This window comes from Tenrec ecaudatus, chromosome 15 (genome assembly GCF_050624435.1).
Source record: "Tenrec ecaudatus isolate mTenEca1 chromosome 15, mTenEca1.hap1, whole genome shotgun sequence".
Lineage (NCBI taxonomy): Eukaryota > Metazoa > Chordata > Mammalia > Afrosoricida > Tenrecidae > Tenrec > Tenrec ecaudatus.
Genome location: NC_134544.1, coordinates 111,017,856 through 111,032,382, shown reverse-complemented (window position 1 = coordinate 111,032,382; position 14,527 = coordinate 111,017,856). Strand labels below are relative to the sequence as shown.

Below are 14,527 nucleotides of genomic sequence, written 5' to 3'. Positions count from 1 at the left end.
TTTTATCTTCTGCAGAGTGACTGGTACAATAGGTTAAGAACTGACCTTTTGGTTCTTAACCAAGCACTTGAATCAGGCCTCCTCAAGGGTTTTTATAGTGGTTTTAGTTCTTACATTTAGGTTTTGGTCTGTTTGGAAGTTAATTTTTTACGTAGTATACAGTGAGATCCTAAGTTTTTCTTTTTCGTGTAGATATCTGGGTTCCTATCTTTTTACTGTAATGTTGTTTTATATGTAGTTATTTATACTAGTCTTCATAAAGCACTGATAAATTATGACCTCTGTCTCCTGAGAATGTTAGGGCTTTAAAAATATTTTTCCATTATCAATACTAAATTTAAAATAAAAATTAATTAGGGGGTAGGTGATCTATCATATTTATGTGATTTTCATTTGAGGAAATCTTCTAACTCACAGCTTTGAGTTTTTAACCTAACATGCAGCTCTTTGTGTTTATTATGGCTACACAAGAGTAAAAGAAAACTGAATCCAAGTCAATTCGAATATTGTCACCTGTAGTAATCATAGCCTGCTGCCAAGCTTTTTCTGGAGACTAGGAAAAGATGGGGTTAGCGTCTCAGGATTCATTTGGGGTATATAGAATCATAAACAGGAACAAAGCTTGGTCTATCAGTTCTTTTATATAGTATAATAACAACTTGCTTTTTCTTTCTAGATGCTCACTCTACACACGGAAGGTCTAACTTTAGAGATGAGAGATCTAGTAAAACATATGAACGTTTGCAAAAAAAATTAAAGGATCGCCAAGGAACACAGAAAGATAAAATGAGCAGTCCCCCATCATCGCCCCAGGAATGCCCTTCTCCCACAAATGAGCACAATGGACTTATGAGAGGACAGAGTGCTGGTGGCAGGAATGGTGGGACAGCAAAGAGCAAAGCGGGGAAAGGCAAAGGTGGCGTACAAGTTGATGCAGAGATAGAAGGTAACTAGTCAAATACAAGGCGATTTTTACTTTTCAACGTTATTTGATTGACTAAATGTACATTCTAATTCTCCAGTCATTTCTTCAAGTCAATTGTCGATTAATAGCTTAACCATTCCTAAAAGTACAGGGGGAAATGACGTGCTGAATTGTTACTGCAGTATATCATTTAACCATTTGGGAAGCCTCGGTTAGTAATATTACATGTCTCCTAAGTTTTACTGACCAAGAGAAATGTCCCTGGTGGGGCTTCCAGGTAAGTGTTGGGCTGATAACCAAAATGTCAGTGGTTCAAATCTACCAGCCCCTGTTCAGGACAAAGATGAGGTTATCTGTTCTCATGAAGATTTAGAAAGCCTCAGGAAACCCCATGTCGGATCGCTATGCATCAGAATGAGCTCAGTGACAGTGGGTTTGTGCTAGCCAAAAGATAAGGGGTTTGAACTCACTAGTTGATCCACAAATGAAAGATAACGTTCTCCTTGCATAAAGATTTACAGCCTCAGAAACTCCACAGAGGTGATCTAGTCTGTTGTATAGAGTTGCTATTGAGTCAGAATCAACTTTGATGACAGAAGGTTTGGTTTTACTGGGTTTTATATTTGTATTGGAAGGGTTTAACTTTAAAAACGGTCAAATTTACTTTTGATTTGAGATTCTATAACATCTTATTTTTCAATTAAAAATCAATTTATTGGGGGCTCTTACAACTCTTATAACAAGCCATACATCAATTGTATCACACATATTTGAACCTATCTTGCCATCATTCTTTTCTAGACATTTACTTTCCATTGAGCCCTTGGTATCAGCTTCCTCACACCACCCCCGCTTCCCCCCATCCTCGTGACCCCTTGATAAATTATAAAGTAGTATTATTTTCATGCCTTACACCAGGGGTCTTCAAACTTTTTAAACAGGGGGCCAGTTCCCTGTCCCTCAGACCCGTTGGAGAGCTGGAGTATAGTTTATTAAAAAAAAAAACTATGAACAAATTCCTATGCGCACTGCACATATCTTATTTTGAAGTAAAAAAACAAAACCACCCAGCGGGCCAGATAAATGTCTTCAGCAGGCCGCATGTGGCCTGCAGGCCGCAGTTTGAGGACGCCTGCCTTACACTGACCACTGTCTCCCTCCCCCCTCCCAGTTTCTGTTGTTCGTGCCCCCTGGAGGGTGGGTGGGTGGGTGGGGTTATTTTTCAATGATTGCAATCCTTCTCTCACCCCACCCTCCTCTCCCCACCTTCCCCTCACCCTTCTGTTATCATTATTCCTGTTCCTGGGTTCCCTGTGTTGTGAGCTCTTCTCTCTTATCTGTACCTGAGTGCATGCTCCTCTCCAGCCTGCAGTGAAAAGCAGCATTGGCGTCAAGTGTTTGTAATTCTTATTTCTGTTGAATCATCAATGAGTACAGCTAATTACTGTGCGACTGGCAACTCAGAATACTTACATGTTTTGAGGAAAATATCAAAATGGTAGCGTGTTTAAACTCGTATCTTCCATTTCTTAAAATTCCTATTCCTTGATAATAAATTTTAAATAATCTTCTAACAGTCTAATAGCTTGTATAACAGCATCATTTATAAAACTGTATTTCCATAGTTTTGAGACTTTGTGATTATTTTTCCCAGCATTCATGGTTCAAAGAATTATGCTAAAATTTTAGGTGTAGTACACTTAAAACCCCAACCAGAGCCACTGCCCTTGAGTTGTTTCTGATTCATAGTGACCCTGCATAGGGTTTTTGGAACTTTGTGAATCTTCATGGAAGTAGACAGCCTCATCTTTCTCCCTCAAAATGGCTGGTGGATTTGAGCCACCGGCATTGTTGTTAGCAGTGTCAGGGTTACCTGCGCCATAAATTATGGGTAAAGTCAATTTTATTATTTTGGGATCTTAAAATCAAGACAGGTTATGAAACAAATACTCGTTTGACTTAATCATTAAAAGATTTGATTAAGATTGACAAACATGGACTTTCCAAGTGTATTTTTTAATATATCTATGAATAAAAATACTTTTCTCTAAAAACAAATAAGGACCATTAATTCACTGCCTGATTCAGATATATATATAGTGGTATTATAATTAGTAAATGTTGGTTAAAAGAATGCCAAAGAGCCGCAAACTGCTAAGGATGTGTGAATTTAAAAGACAAATCTAAAACACCAGGCTAACTTAGAAGGGTGGAGTTAGGGTTATATCTAAGTCCTTTTTAATATTTTTCTCTTATTTTTTCTTTCTTTCTCAAAAGAAAAAGATGAAGAAACTAAAGCATTTGAAGCACTTCTTTCCAACATTGTCAAACCAGTGGTAAGTATCGTGTATTTTATCGATGTTTATATTTACTATATTCATATAGAATTTTGGTATATTTTTATCCAACTTTTGCTTAAAGCATAATTGTATATTGAGAATGGAAGGTCAAAATCAGATCAGTATGAATCTAACATAAGATGAGATAATATTGCTCAGGAAAGCAGGATATTCGGTCAAAAATCCACTTTTTAAATAAATAAATGACCTTGCAAACAGCTGATAAATAATATGGGTACAATTATCAGATTTTTAAAAGTCCATTTATATTATTTCCTCATAAAATAGGCCCAGTTGATCCTTGATATAAAGAATTCAGTTAAATCTGGATATAGGAAAAGAGACATCTGACTGGTGGTAGTGCTCCGTATCCTTCACGGGCAGAGCCATCCCGCAGTCCTTTGCTCATCCTAGCCGGATGCCTGGGTTGTGGCCTGACCTGTTTTCTGCCTAGGGAGAAAAGCACATTTTTAAAAGTTCTTATAAGTATGTTGCCAGTTTCTTAATGTCCTCTTGTTCTGTAAGGAATTTTTATTCATCTCAGTGAAGTTTAGCATCTTCCCAATCACAGCACTTAAAAGGGAGGCATATGTCCATAGAGGAAACTTGATAAACAATAGACATGGTTTCATGTGGTTTTCAACTAGTTGAAACAATTACTAATCCTGTTCTTTTTTTAAAAAAAAAAAGATAATTTACATCAAACTGTAAACTGGAAGAAAATTCATATTTCCCAACTTTTTATAAACAAAGATGCCATTAAAAAATCAGAAATTTAGTATGGCAAGAATTAGATACATTAAAATTTTTGTATGTTCTTAAAATAACTTTAGTAAAGATGATTATCCTATTTTTTAAAATTACATCCAATAGGGCAAAAATAATAATATTAAGAGCTTATACAAATTGAATTTTTAAATACAGTAAGACTCCAAAGAATTCTTCACCAGTAATTAAAAGAAATATAAATTAAACTTCTAGTATGCTGAAACTCTGAGGCTTCAATAAATCCATAAACTCAATACCAGCAAAAAATGTTTTAGTATTAACAAAAAGTAAAAGCACAACTATAGAGACAGCTCAGCAACAATTTTTTTTTAACTTGGTGTCTTAATATTTAGACCTGTTCAGACCTGGGGGTATTTGGTATCTTGATTCAGAACACTGCATTGGATAGACCAGATCAGCTCTAGTTTCTTAGATATGGTTGAATTTATAAAATTTCAGCCTGCTCTTTAAAAGCTCTCCTCTGCAGAATTGGGACATCATAACAAGCTCTCTTATTAGAATGGGAAATTTATGTATTTTAAATTACCCAAGTTTTTGGTGTCTAAATGACCTTTGTTTCACAACTAATCATCTACTCATCTTCTGTAATACACACTGTTCCACACTCCAATGTTGTACCTATTTCACCATTCTGTGATGTTGCACAAGGTAAAACATACAGGAGCAGTGAGTCATTTCCAGACAACCTCACATAGTGAACGTTTTGACCAGAATGAATTGAGTGATCTGATCAGGGACCGAAATCTAGGCAAGGAGGCTTCTGAATTGCTTACCTCCAGACTAGAGGAAAAGAATGTGCTTCCGCCTGAAACAAAAGTTACATTTTATGGAAGAAAAGGATTTGCTGACCTTCTTTACCATGCACAGCAACTTCGTATTCTGCCATGATAGCGGAAACTTTCTGAAGAAATTGGTTTTTCAAAATCTAATCCAAATGAGTGTCATCTTTTCGTCTGTCATCTTTTCGTCAACAGCTCAAAACATAATTTGAAATGTGTTCTTTCAAATAATGGCAATAAATATGGTTCTCCACTGGGATTAAAGAGTACAGGCCATCTCTTTTGTTAATTTTCTTCTTGGCCAACAAAGTAGCTACACAAAGTATCCTTGCTTCTTCTGTTTTGGGGGTAATAGAGCCAAGCATGAACATTGGACAAGAAAAGAATGGCCTCTGAGGGAATATGTGGTATTTGGAGAACAAAATCTAATCGATAAACCTTTGGTAGCAGAAGATAGCATTAAACTGCCACCACTACATATAAAGCTTAGGCGTGACAAATAAATTTTGTACAAGTTTTGAAAAAGATGGTTGTGCATTGAATACATAGTGCACAAGTTACTTGGATTTACCGTGCAAAAACTGAAGGCAGGAATTTTTTATTGTCCGCAAATCAGACAACTTATTAATTACCCATATTTCATAGCATCAGTAATGAAATCAAATTATGTGCCCAGTCTTTACCTGTTCTCCTTGTGAAAAATTCTCTTGACAACAAAGAAGCAGACAACTACACACAATTAGTAGAGGATGTGCTCCTTCATTTCGGCGAGCGTGGCTGTACCATGAATGGCACAGTCCGTTGCTTGCACAGTGAGATTGCTTTCCAGAGGACTGTGGTGACTTGCGTAAAGAGCAAGCTGAAAGAGTTCACCGAGACGTACAACCAAAGGAAGCCAAATACCAAAGAAGATGCACACATGATGGCAGAGGATTATCAGACTCCTTCACAGCTTGCCCTGGCAGATCCCACTTTCAGAAGTCTTAGGGAAGGAATTACTTGTGTGTCGAATGTCTGGATAGTTTGTGTCAGAACTCTGGTTTTAGTACGAAATAAGTAGATTTTTCATGTAGTATGTTTTTCTTTTAATTTTTGTCTCTTTCATGCTTAAAAAATAATGTAAGCACTACGTTAAAATACCCTGATTTTTTTTTAATGGGTGAGCAGAGTGAAGGAGTGGTCTATGGCATATCTTCTGTATCTCAAAACTAGAACTGGTCAGGGGAAACTGGTACCATTTTTGGAATCAGCAGGTGAGGTAACTGCAGAAACAGGTCTAACATTTAAAGCACCAAAATATGTGTTGGCCAGTTTATTATAATTATAGTATTTTTATGAGTGAAATGGTGGTGTGGTACAGCTATTAAAATTATACATAGAGAGAGAAAATTCAGAAGTATGCATCAAAGATCAAGAAAAGATGTGAGGAAAACAGAGAGATAGAAGGAAAAGCACCACAGTATCACAGCAATCGTTCCAATTGGTCTTTGCTTATCCTCTTTTTTCGAAAAAGCATCACATTCCTCCATTTTGAAAGCAAGCTAACAGGTGATGGTGATTGATATTTGATCTTGAATATCTTTATAATTAATATGTGAACTATTACAGTGAACGGTTTGTATAAATATGTAGAGTACAATTTAAAATCCTTTACTCCTCCAACTTAATGACTTTGAACAATTAGAGTTCCTTCCAGTTCTGTTTCAGTTGATTGTGTGTGTGTACGTGTGTATGTACCATCTATGTATATGATTTTTCTCTTTCGTCTTTTTATAAAAATGGGGTCATACCGTACTCTGCTATTCTATGATTTGTTGTTTTGGGGGTTTGTTTGTTTTTCACTATTCTTTAACCATCTTTTGTCATTATATTATTCTTTGGAGATTCATTTCACTCAAATTCAGACCATCAGAAAATATTTATTGAGCTCTTCCAAACTCCCTTTCCGACTCTAGACAAAGTAGAATTGCTCTCTTGAGTTTCCAAGGCTTTAAGTCGTTACATAAGTAGACATCTCTTTTTTTTTCTCAGAGCAGCTGGTGGGTTCTTGTCACTGACCTTGTTAGCAACTCACTGTGTAGCCCCTCCCCCCAGAAGCGTGCGTGCACGCACACACACACACCCCATCACCACCAACAGAGCTCCATTCAGCTATTCGTATATGCCAGGTAATGAAAACAATGATTGTACAGTGAACTATTTGATAGGATTCTTGTAGGCATAGTCTTTCTAACTCCCCCCAAATGACTTTTGCATTGTGGGTATGGGTAAATGAAGGTGGGGGGAGATAACTGGTAGGATTATATGATTCCATTGTGAGTATTTGTTAACGGGGTTGATTTTGATTGTAAACATATGGAACTTTGATGTGGGATTGGTTACTTTGGGCATACCGTTAAGTATAAATGAGCCATCTAGGAAGCAAAAAGTAGGAAAGAAGAGCCAGGAATTGAGTCTGTCTTTAGATCCCGAGAGCCTTAGATGTTGAACCTCTTTGCTCCAGGACAGAAGGCACAGAGGAGCTGCAGCAGCAGAACCAAGAGCCCAGAGTATGACACACAGCGGCAGGCGTCCAGGAGAGTGCCTTTGGGCGGAGTGGGGACCTCCAGGCGCTTAATTGGAAAGCTGGATTTGCTGATCCATAGCGCTAGAGCTGAGTGACCTTGTGCAGCCATATATGGCAATAAAGGTCTTTGACATTTAACTATAGTCCTGCCCTCCAACGGGTCTGCGGGACTGTGAACTGGCCCCCTGTTTAACAAGTTTGAGGAGCCCTGGCCTAGAGGAACCCTCAGAAGCACTTCAATCACATCAATGTGGAACAGTCTCCTTGGAAAGAAAAAAAAAAAAAGAGGCTTCATGTTGCCAAATGGTGGGGAAATAGAAAGAAACTGGTGCTATCTGTATAGAACATGATCAGGAAGGATACACTGGGCTCCCAACTCAAGATGAGGTCTGTGTATGCTCACGTTTCTATCAAAACTGTTATTCAGGAGAATGGATCTCTTGTGGAAATCTGTTACTTCTTAGGTAAAAATTACCTGAAAAGTTCAGATAAGGACAGGTGGTGCCCAGAAAGATGAATTAATTCTTGATGGAAACAACATTGAACTTTTATCAAAAGTAAAATGTTTTAAATTTTTAAAAGTTTTTTAATTAAAAGCAGAAGCATGATAGGAGTTCCTGAGGGAGAGCTACGTTAAGTCAAGGGATCAAGAAAGCCCTCTAAGCAGACACTTGAAGAGTAAGAAAAATTAAATTACTTGGAAGGAACAGGAGGAGGCAGAAAGGATACAACTAGTGTAGTGTGAGGTTGGTGGAAGAAGTATCTGAGCCACAGGGATTTTTAGCCAGGGTAAATCCATTTATTAACATTTATAGAAATGCCTCTTGGTTTACAAAACCAAAATTCAGCTCCTCCCTATGCCCCTCCCCCCAGAAAATCCATGGTAAATTATTTTGTGTTAAGTAGAACAAATGGACATTTGTTCTTTTTTTTTTAATATGAAAACAGATTGGAGAAGCGAACACCTGCTCCATCAAGGCACTTAAACACTCTTTAATTTTGCCTCATTGAATAGTAGTCTCATTCTTATTTAGTATGGTCAAGACAAAAGCAAGAACACCTTTATTTCAAAAAGGCTTAAAATTATGTATGACTTGCCTTTTACTCATTATCTCTTACTTTTAGAATCATTTTCCCTTCCCTTTTTATGGTGATTAGAGCTTTATCTGAGAGTCATGGGGCGGAAAGACCAGTACACCACCACTTCCTAAATCTTCAAAGAAACATCGAGAAAGCATTGTCATTTCTTCTTCCTTAACATTTCTGTAAATCCAGAAATAATTGAAATGTGTATCCTACCAGAAGGGACTCGGGTTTAACGCTTTAACAGGAAGCCCACTTCTCTGTGTGCTGCTCTGGCTCTTGGATCTGCTGGCTGCTTCTCATTTCTCACTTCTGCAGTCTTTGTCAAAATCCATACCACATAAATGGTTTGAACTCTAATAGTAACTTTCTAGCTAGATATAATTTAATTACTAGAGAGCTTTTCACAAGGGTACATGAACATTACCTGTTTAAAACAGTCTGCCTCAAAGATTAAAGTAGACTGCACATCATCTGAAATATTGTATGTAATAACTATTTTCATTTTGTCTGCTAATTGTTCTTTGTCAATCTTCATACATATTTTTACAGTCATATCTATTTCAGCCACTACCTAAAAGTGAACTCAGAATGAGGAAGTATCCAGGAAAAGAACTGGATTGAGTGCTACTTACTAATTGAATGAGCTCAGCCAAACCTTTTACCCTCTCTGAAAATAAAAATATTATACTTATTTTGCATACTTTAATAGATGTCTGTTTAAAAAAAATCTTGTGGGTTTTTTAAATCTCTTCGGTTTTTACTCAGCAGTTTTATTGGCATCTAATTCACTATATAATTCTGTAGTTCGATCCCCAAGGAACGCCAAGGAAGAGTTGTGTGATTATCACCAGAGTCGGTGTGACTGTATTTTCTTCATTTTGTATGCATAGTTATTAGCTCAAACTCCCCTGCCATACCCACAAGGAACCATTAATCCATATACTGTCTATACATTTACTTATCCTAGATTTCATTTAAAATTTTTAAATTAATAAAACAATTACAGTGAAAGTGATTTTAAAAACTTCAATCGAAAAGAAAGAAAATTTTTTTAAACTAGAACAAGTTTAAATGGATCATAAGGGAGATCTCACAATAGGGTGCTAAATTTTAACTTAACTGCCCACAGCAATCCGCTTTCCAGTGCATTTTGCATGTTAGCAAGGCTGTTTACTTCCTTGGCCTGGGCTCAGAGGGGATGCTCTATTCTTTTCTCCCTTATACCTCAAAAACATAAAAGCAGCTGGATTAGATCCCTCCTTTTTTCTGTTTCCTTTTAATATTTCCATCAATGGGATGGCTGCTCATCCAGATTTCATTGGATTACACACCAAAATAATAATTTTATATCATCTTAGATTTATTTCTCCCTTACCTTCACATTGAACTCCATGCTTTTCAGTTTTCTCACTGTAAATTCTTAAAAGCCATTCCCCTCATCCCCATCTATTCCAAATGACATAAAATTAAAAACCTCAGTCTTCACCCAGAAACTTCACAGTAGCAATGTGGGAGCCTCTCTTTCTTTTGTATCACTCTGTGTAACCCCTGCTTGCTCATTCTCAAAGAGTAGCTCTTTAGCGGTTCAGGCATTGCTGTATTTGGTCTGCTTACCGCTCTGTAGTATTTAACCCTTGATCACTTTTGTCAAAACTCTATAACCCTTGTCTTTCAAGATATGAATCTTCTTCCTTCTCCGATTCCTTTAATGATCCCTGGTGGCAAAAAAACGAGCCCTTGGGAACGCATTAGAATGCTAATTTTGAGGTTGTTAATTCAAACTCACCAGCTGTGCTGCAGGACAAAAATAAGATTATCTGCGCTCATAAAGATTCATAGCCTCAGATTTGGAATTGGTCACTATGAATTGGAATTTGGTTCAAGTATAGTGGGTTGGGTTTGGTTTATTGGTATGATTCTTTTTGTGGTACTCTTCCCATCCCACACCACCCCACCCTTACACTATGGTTTCACAGGGCAGAAATAACTATGGAATTTTTAAAATAATGCATATACACATGTCTTGCACAATCAGTGTGCCAGTCAGTATAAGCTTAGGGGAAAAAAATTACTCATCCTGATAATTTATCTCTTTTCTACCAATTGAACCCTAACTAATCCCTAGGTATTTTTTCTTGTTAAGCATTATTAAAATATGCTCTTAAAACAGAATTTATAAAACTCTTCATCTTTCACAGTTCTCCTTGCATCCCAACACACACACACACACACACACACACACACACAACCTCTAACAGTAGCGATTCATATATGAAATAGTATATTTTTAAACATTTTTGAATATTTCAATTTAAACACAACTGAAATTGTGTCATATAATAAGACTATGCTGCTTTCCACTCTTTTTTAAAGTTTTATTCACATAATTTACATACCATACAATTCTGTGGTTTAAATATATTAAAAAGAATTGTGCAGTCATCACCACTATCAATTTTAGAACTTTTTTTTCATTCTTTTACACATTATTTGCTCCCTATTACTTCACACTTCCCCTGTTATAACCATAGAAAATTATTAATCTAGTTATTGTCTATAGATTTACCTATCCTGGATTTCATTTAAAGAAAAATTATTTTTAAAACTCCAATGACAACCTAATGAAGCACAGAAAAACTTCAGTCCAAGAGAAGCTGCTTTCCTCTTTTTACTATTACTAAGTACCCGGATATTGAAGACATGTTTAAATGTCATTCTTTTTTGATTGCTATATTGTCATTTTAATGTGTTGATTCTCTGCCATTGTTAGGTGCCCGGTTTCTAGACGGTTTGTGGGTTTTTTTGTTTTTGCCATTATTTAGCATTGTTGCAATGGACATTCTAAAATGAGTATCTTCATCCACTTTTGCAAGTTTATCTGTAGGATATTAACCTAAAGGAAAAATTCTTAAAGGTGGATTTGCTCAATCAAAGCACAAACACATTTCAAATTTCTATAATAGTCCCCAGGTTGCTCTGTGTAAGGATTGTGCCACTGTATAGTCCCATGCACATAAGGGAGGGCCCATTTCTCCAAACTTAACACACTGGGTATTAGCTTTTAATCTTCCTAAATTTAGATGGAAAATGCTTTATTAAATTGCATATTTAATTGTGAATATAGTGACACATCACCTTTTTTTTCCTTTCATATTTATGTTTCTTGGACTGTCCTTTCCTCATTTTACTCAAGAGGGTTTTTTGGTCTTTTTTATTGTAAGACTATAAAATGAAGAAATTGACACTTTCAAATATATTGCAATTATGTTTTTTCTTCTCGATTGTCTTTTGACCGTTTATGATGTTTGCTCTAATAACTGTGAATGGCCTCAAAATGGTCTTTAAGTTTTTGTTAAGCCCATCAGGTTATTTCCTGTCTCCAAAAGGACAGGGTTCTGTGTGTGTGCCATTGTATAGAAGTGTATACAGGTTTATGTCGTTTAAACTAGAATTCTCATTAGACATTTCACTACTCGTTGTGCACTTTATGGCTGTTTCAAAACTTTTAAATATAATGTTTTTGCAGGCTTCAGACATCCAGGCAAGAACAGTAGGACTTACCTGGTCACCACCTCCCAGCTTCATTAACGGCGAAACAGATGAGACTACTATTGAACCAGAGCTCTTTGGTTATGAAATTCTGGTTTCAAGTACTGGAAAAGATGGGAAATATAAAAGTGTTTATGTGTGGGTATTTATTATATTTTGCTTCCTCCCACTATATAAGCTGGTGGCTTATTATAAAGGGCCTACTGCTGATTTTGTTCTATTTTCACTTCTCTTGTGTTTTATTTTCTAATCTCTAAGTTGACCAGTAGTGGTGCCTTTAATGTGTACAGTACAGATACAGCCTAGTGTACATGTTTAACAACATGGCCTTGGAACAGTCACTTTCTTTGGCCACATACTACTTTTGACAATTCATTTGGATCCCCAGTAGTGCTGACATATTCTCCGGTTAGAAATATAAATTGTGACATATTGAATTTTAGAGAAGTAAAGACCCCATATGTGATGAGTTTGTGAATGATATTGTTCCTGTAAGGACTTGAATTGTGTAGTTCATGTCCTGTTAGCAATGAATTTACTACCGGTGTTCTTGTTTTGTTTGATATATTAATAATTATATCCTTAAAACCTATAGTGATTCTTTATACGTAGATTAATATCAAACAACCTTAACAATAATAGCTAAGATTATGGTAGGTGATCTCTGATTACTAGTTTATTTATAGAAATTATTTACTCTTATCAAAAGATAAAGAGTAGAAAAAGGTGATTGGTAGGTAAAATTGTGGCACCAGGAAAATCGTAAAGGAGGCGTTCATCTGGATACATCAGCCTTCCTGGGATCTCTGGGGTGTTTTTTGTTTGTTTTTTAATATCTGACCTGGGAGAGAAAGGAAAGTGAAACTGCTTGGGTGTAACTATTATCTAGGAATATAGGGTTATATAAATTTCCTTCTCTATTCAAATTACCTTGTCTTGATTATTGTATTTTTTAAGAGACAAACCTACCTTGGGGTAAATGTGAGATAAAGTAACATAAATAGGTTTCTTTTCTTTGTTAACATCTATTTCTACTTATATATGATTTCACATTAGCCATGTGAAAGGTAAATTTTTATATATTTTAAAATATTTCCATTTCTTCAGTAAGTTAAATATGGAAAACCCCAAACATATTCCTTAGCTGTATAACCTGGTGGCTTAGATAGTTTTTTAAAAAAGAAAGATCTGTTACTCAGTTGCTTTGCTTAGCGTATCTTTTGGTTTTAGCATGGTATGTACTTAAGGAGCCCTGGTGGCGTAATTGTTAGGAGTACAGCTGCGATTTGCAAGGTCAGCAGTTTGAAACCACTCATTGCTCCACAGCTCAAAACCACTAATTGCTCCTCGGGAGAAAGACTAGGCTTTCTACTCTGGCAAGAGTTGAAATCTTGAAAACCCACAGGGGCAGTTTTAACCATGTCCTTTATAGGATTGCCATGTATTGGAATCAACTTGGTGGCAGTGAGTCGAATACTAATTTGTACTAATTGCACAAATTCCATATTAGTGGAATCTAAATAAGGTGAAAGTAAAGAGCAGTGTAATTTCACAAAGTTTCACAAACTGGTAATGAACGCAGAATACATTCTCTAGAAATGTTTAATTTATCAAACAATCAATTATTCTACTTTTTCCTTTCCCAGTGGAGAAGAAACAAGTATCACCGTAAATGATCTCAAACCAGCTACAGAGTACTATGCAAAGTAAGGAAATCCTCCTTGTTGCTTTAAGTCACATAGCATGTTTTTTTAAATGATTTCCTGAAAAATGTCAATTTCCTAAAAAGTTTTAATTTGTTTTAATCTTTTTATTGAGGGCTCATACAGCTCTTATCACAACCCATGCATACATCTATTGTGTCAAGCACATTTGTACATATGTTACCATCATTTTCAAAACATTTTCTTTCTACTTGAGTCTTTGGTATCAGCTCCTCATTTTTTCCCTCCCTCCCCCATGAACCCTTGATAATTTATAGATGATTATTATTTTTCCATGTCTTGCATTGTCCGGTGTCTCCCTCTACCCCCTTACCTGTTGTCCATTCCCCTGAGAGGGGGTTATAGGTAAGTCATTGTGTTCAGTTCCCCCTTTCTCCCCCTACCTTCCCCTCACCCTGGTATGGCTACTCTCAATATTGGTCCTGAAGAGTTTATCTGTCCTGGATTCCCTGTATTTCCAGCTCTTAGCTGTACCCGTGTACACGCTCTGGTGTAGCCAGATCTGTAAGGTAGAATCGGGGTCATGATAGTGGAGGGAGGAAGCATTAAAGAACTAGAGGAAAGGTGTATGTTTCAACCGTGCTATATTTCATCAAAAAGTTTAATTTTCTATTGACAGGGAGTGTATAGACATTAATTTTTGTATTGGTATAATTTTATCGACATGTTTTTTTAAAAATCAAAACAAAAATATCTAATACAGGTATTACAATGAAAGGTTGATCACTTTGTAGCATTTAGAATTTGGCATGAATCTATGTGATATGTTT

General features: G+C 36.3%; 1 protein-coding gene across 4 annotated transcripts in view; it reads left to right on the top strand.

Moving 5' to 3' along the window:
- FNDC3A (fibronectin type III domain containing 3A) overlaps positions 1 to 14,527 on the top strand; it is a 201,116-nt gene that overhangs the window by 149,341 nt on the left and 37,248 nt on the right. For all 4 annotated transcript variants that reach the window (XM_075533280.1, XM_075533279.1, XM_075533281.1 and 1 more), the window contains 4 exons: positions 677 to 946; positions 3,203 to 3,261; positions 12,011 to 12,171; positions 13,680 to 13,739. In XM_075533280.1, the coding sequence (XP_075389395.1) occupies positions 677 to 946; positions 3,203 to 3,261; positions 12,011 to 12,171; positions 13,680 to 13,739 (550 nt within the window). The remainder of the gene's footprint in view (positions 1 to 676; positions 947 to 3,202; positions 3,262 to 12,010; positions 12,172 to 13,679; positions 13,740 to 14,527) is intronic.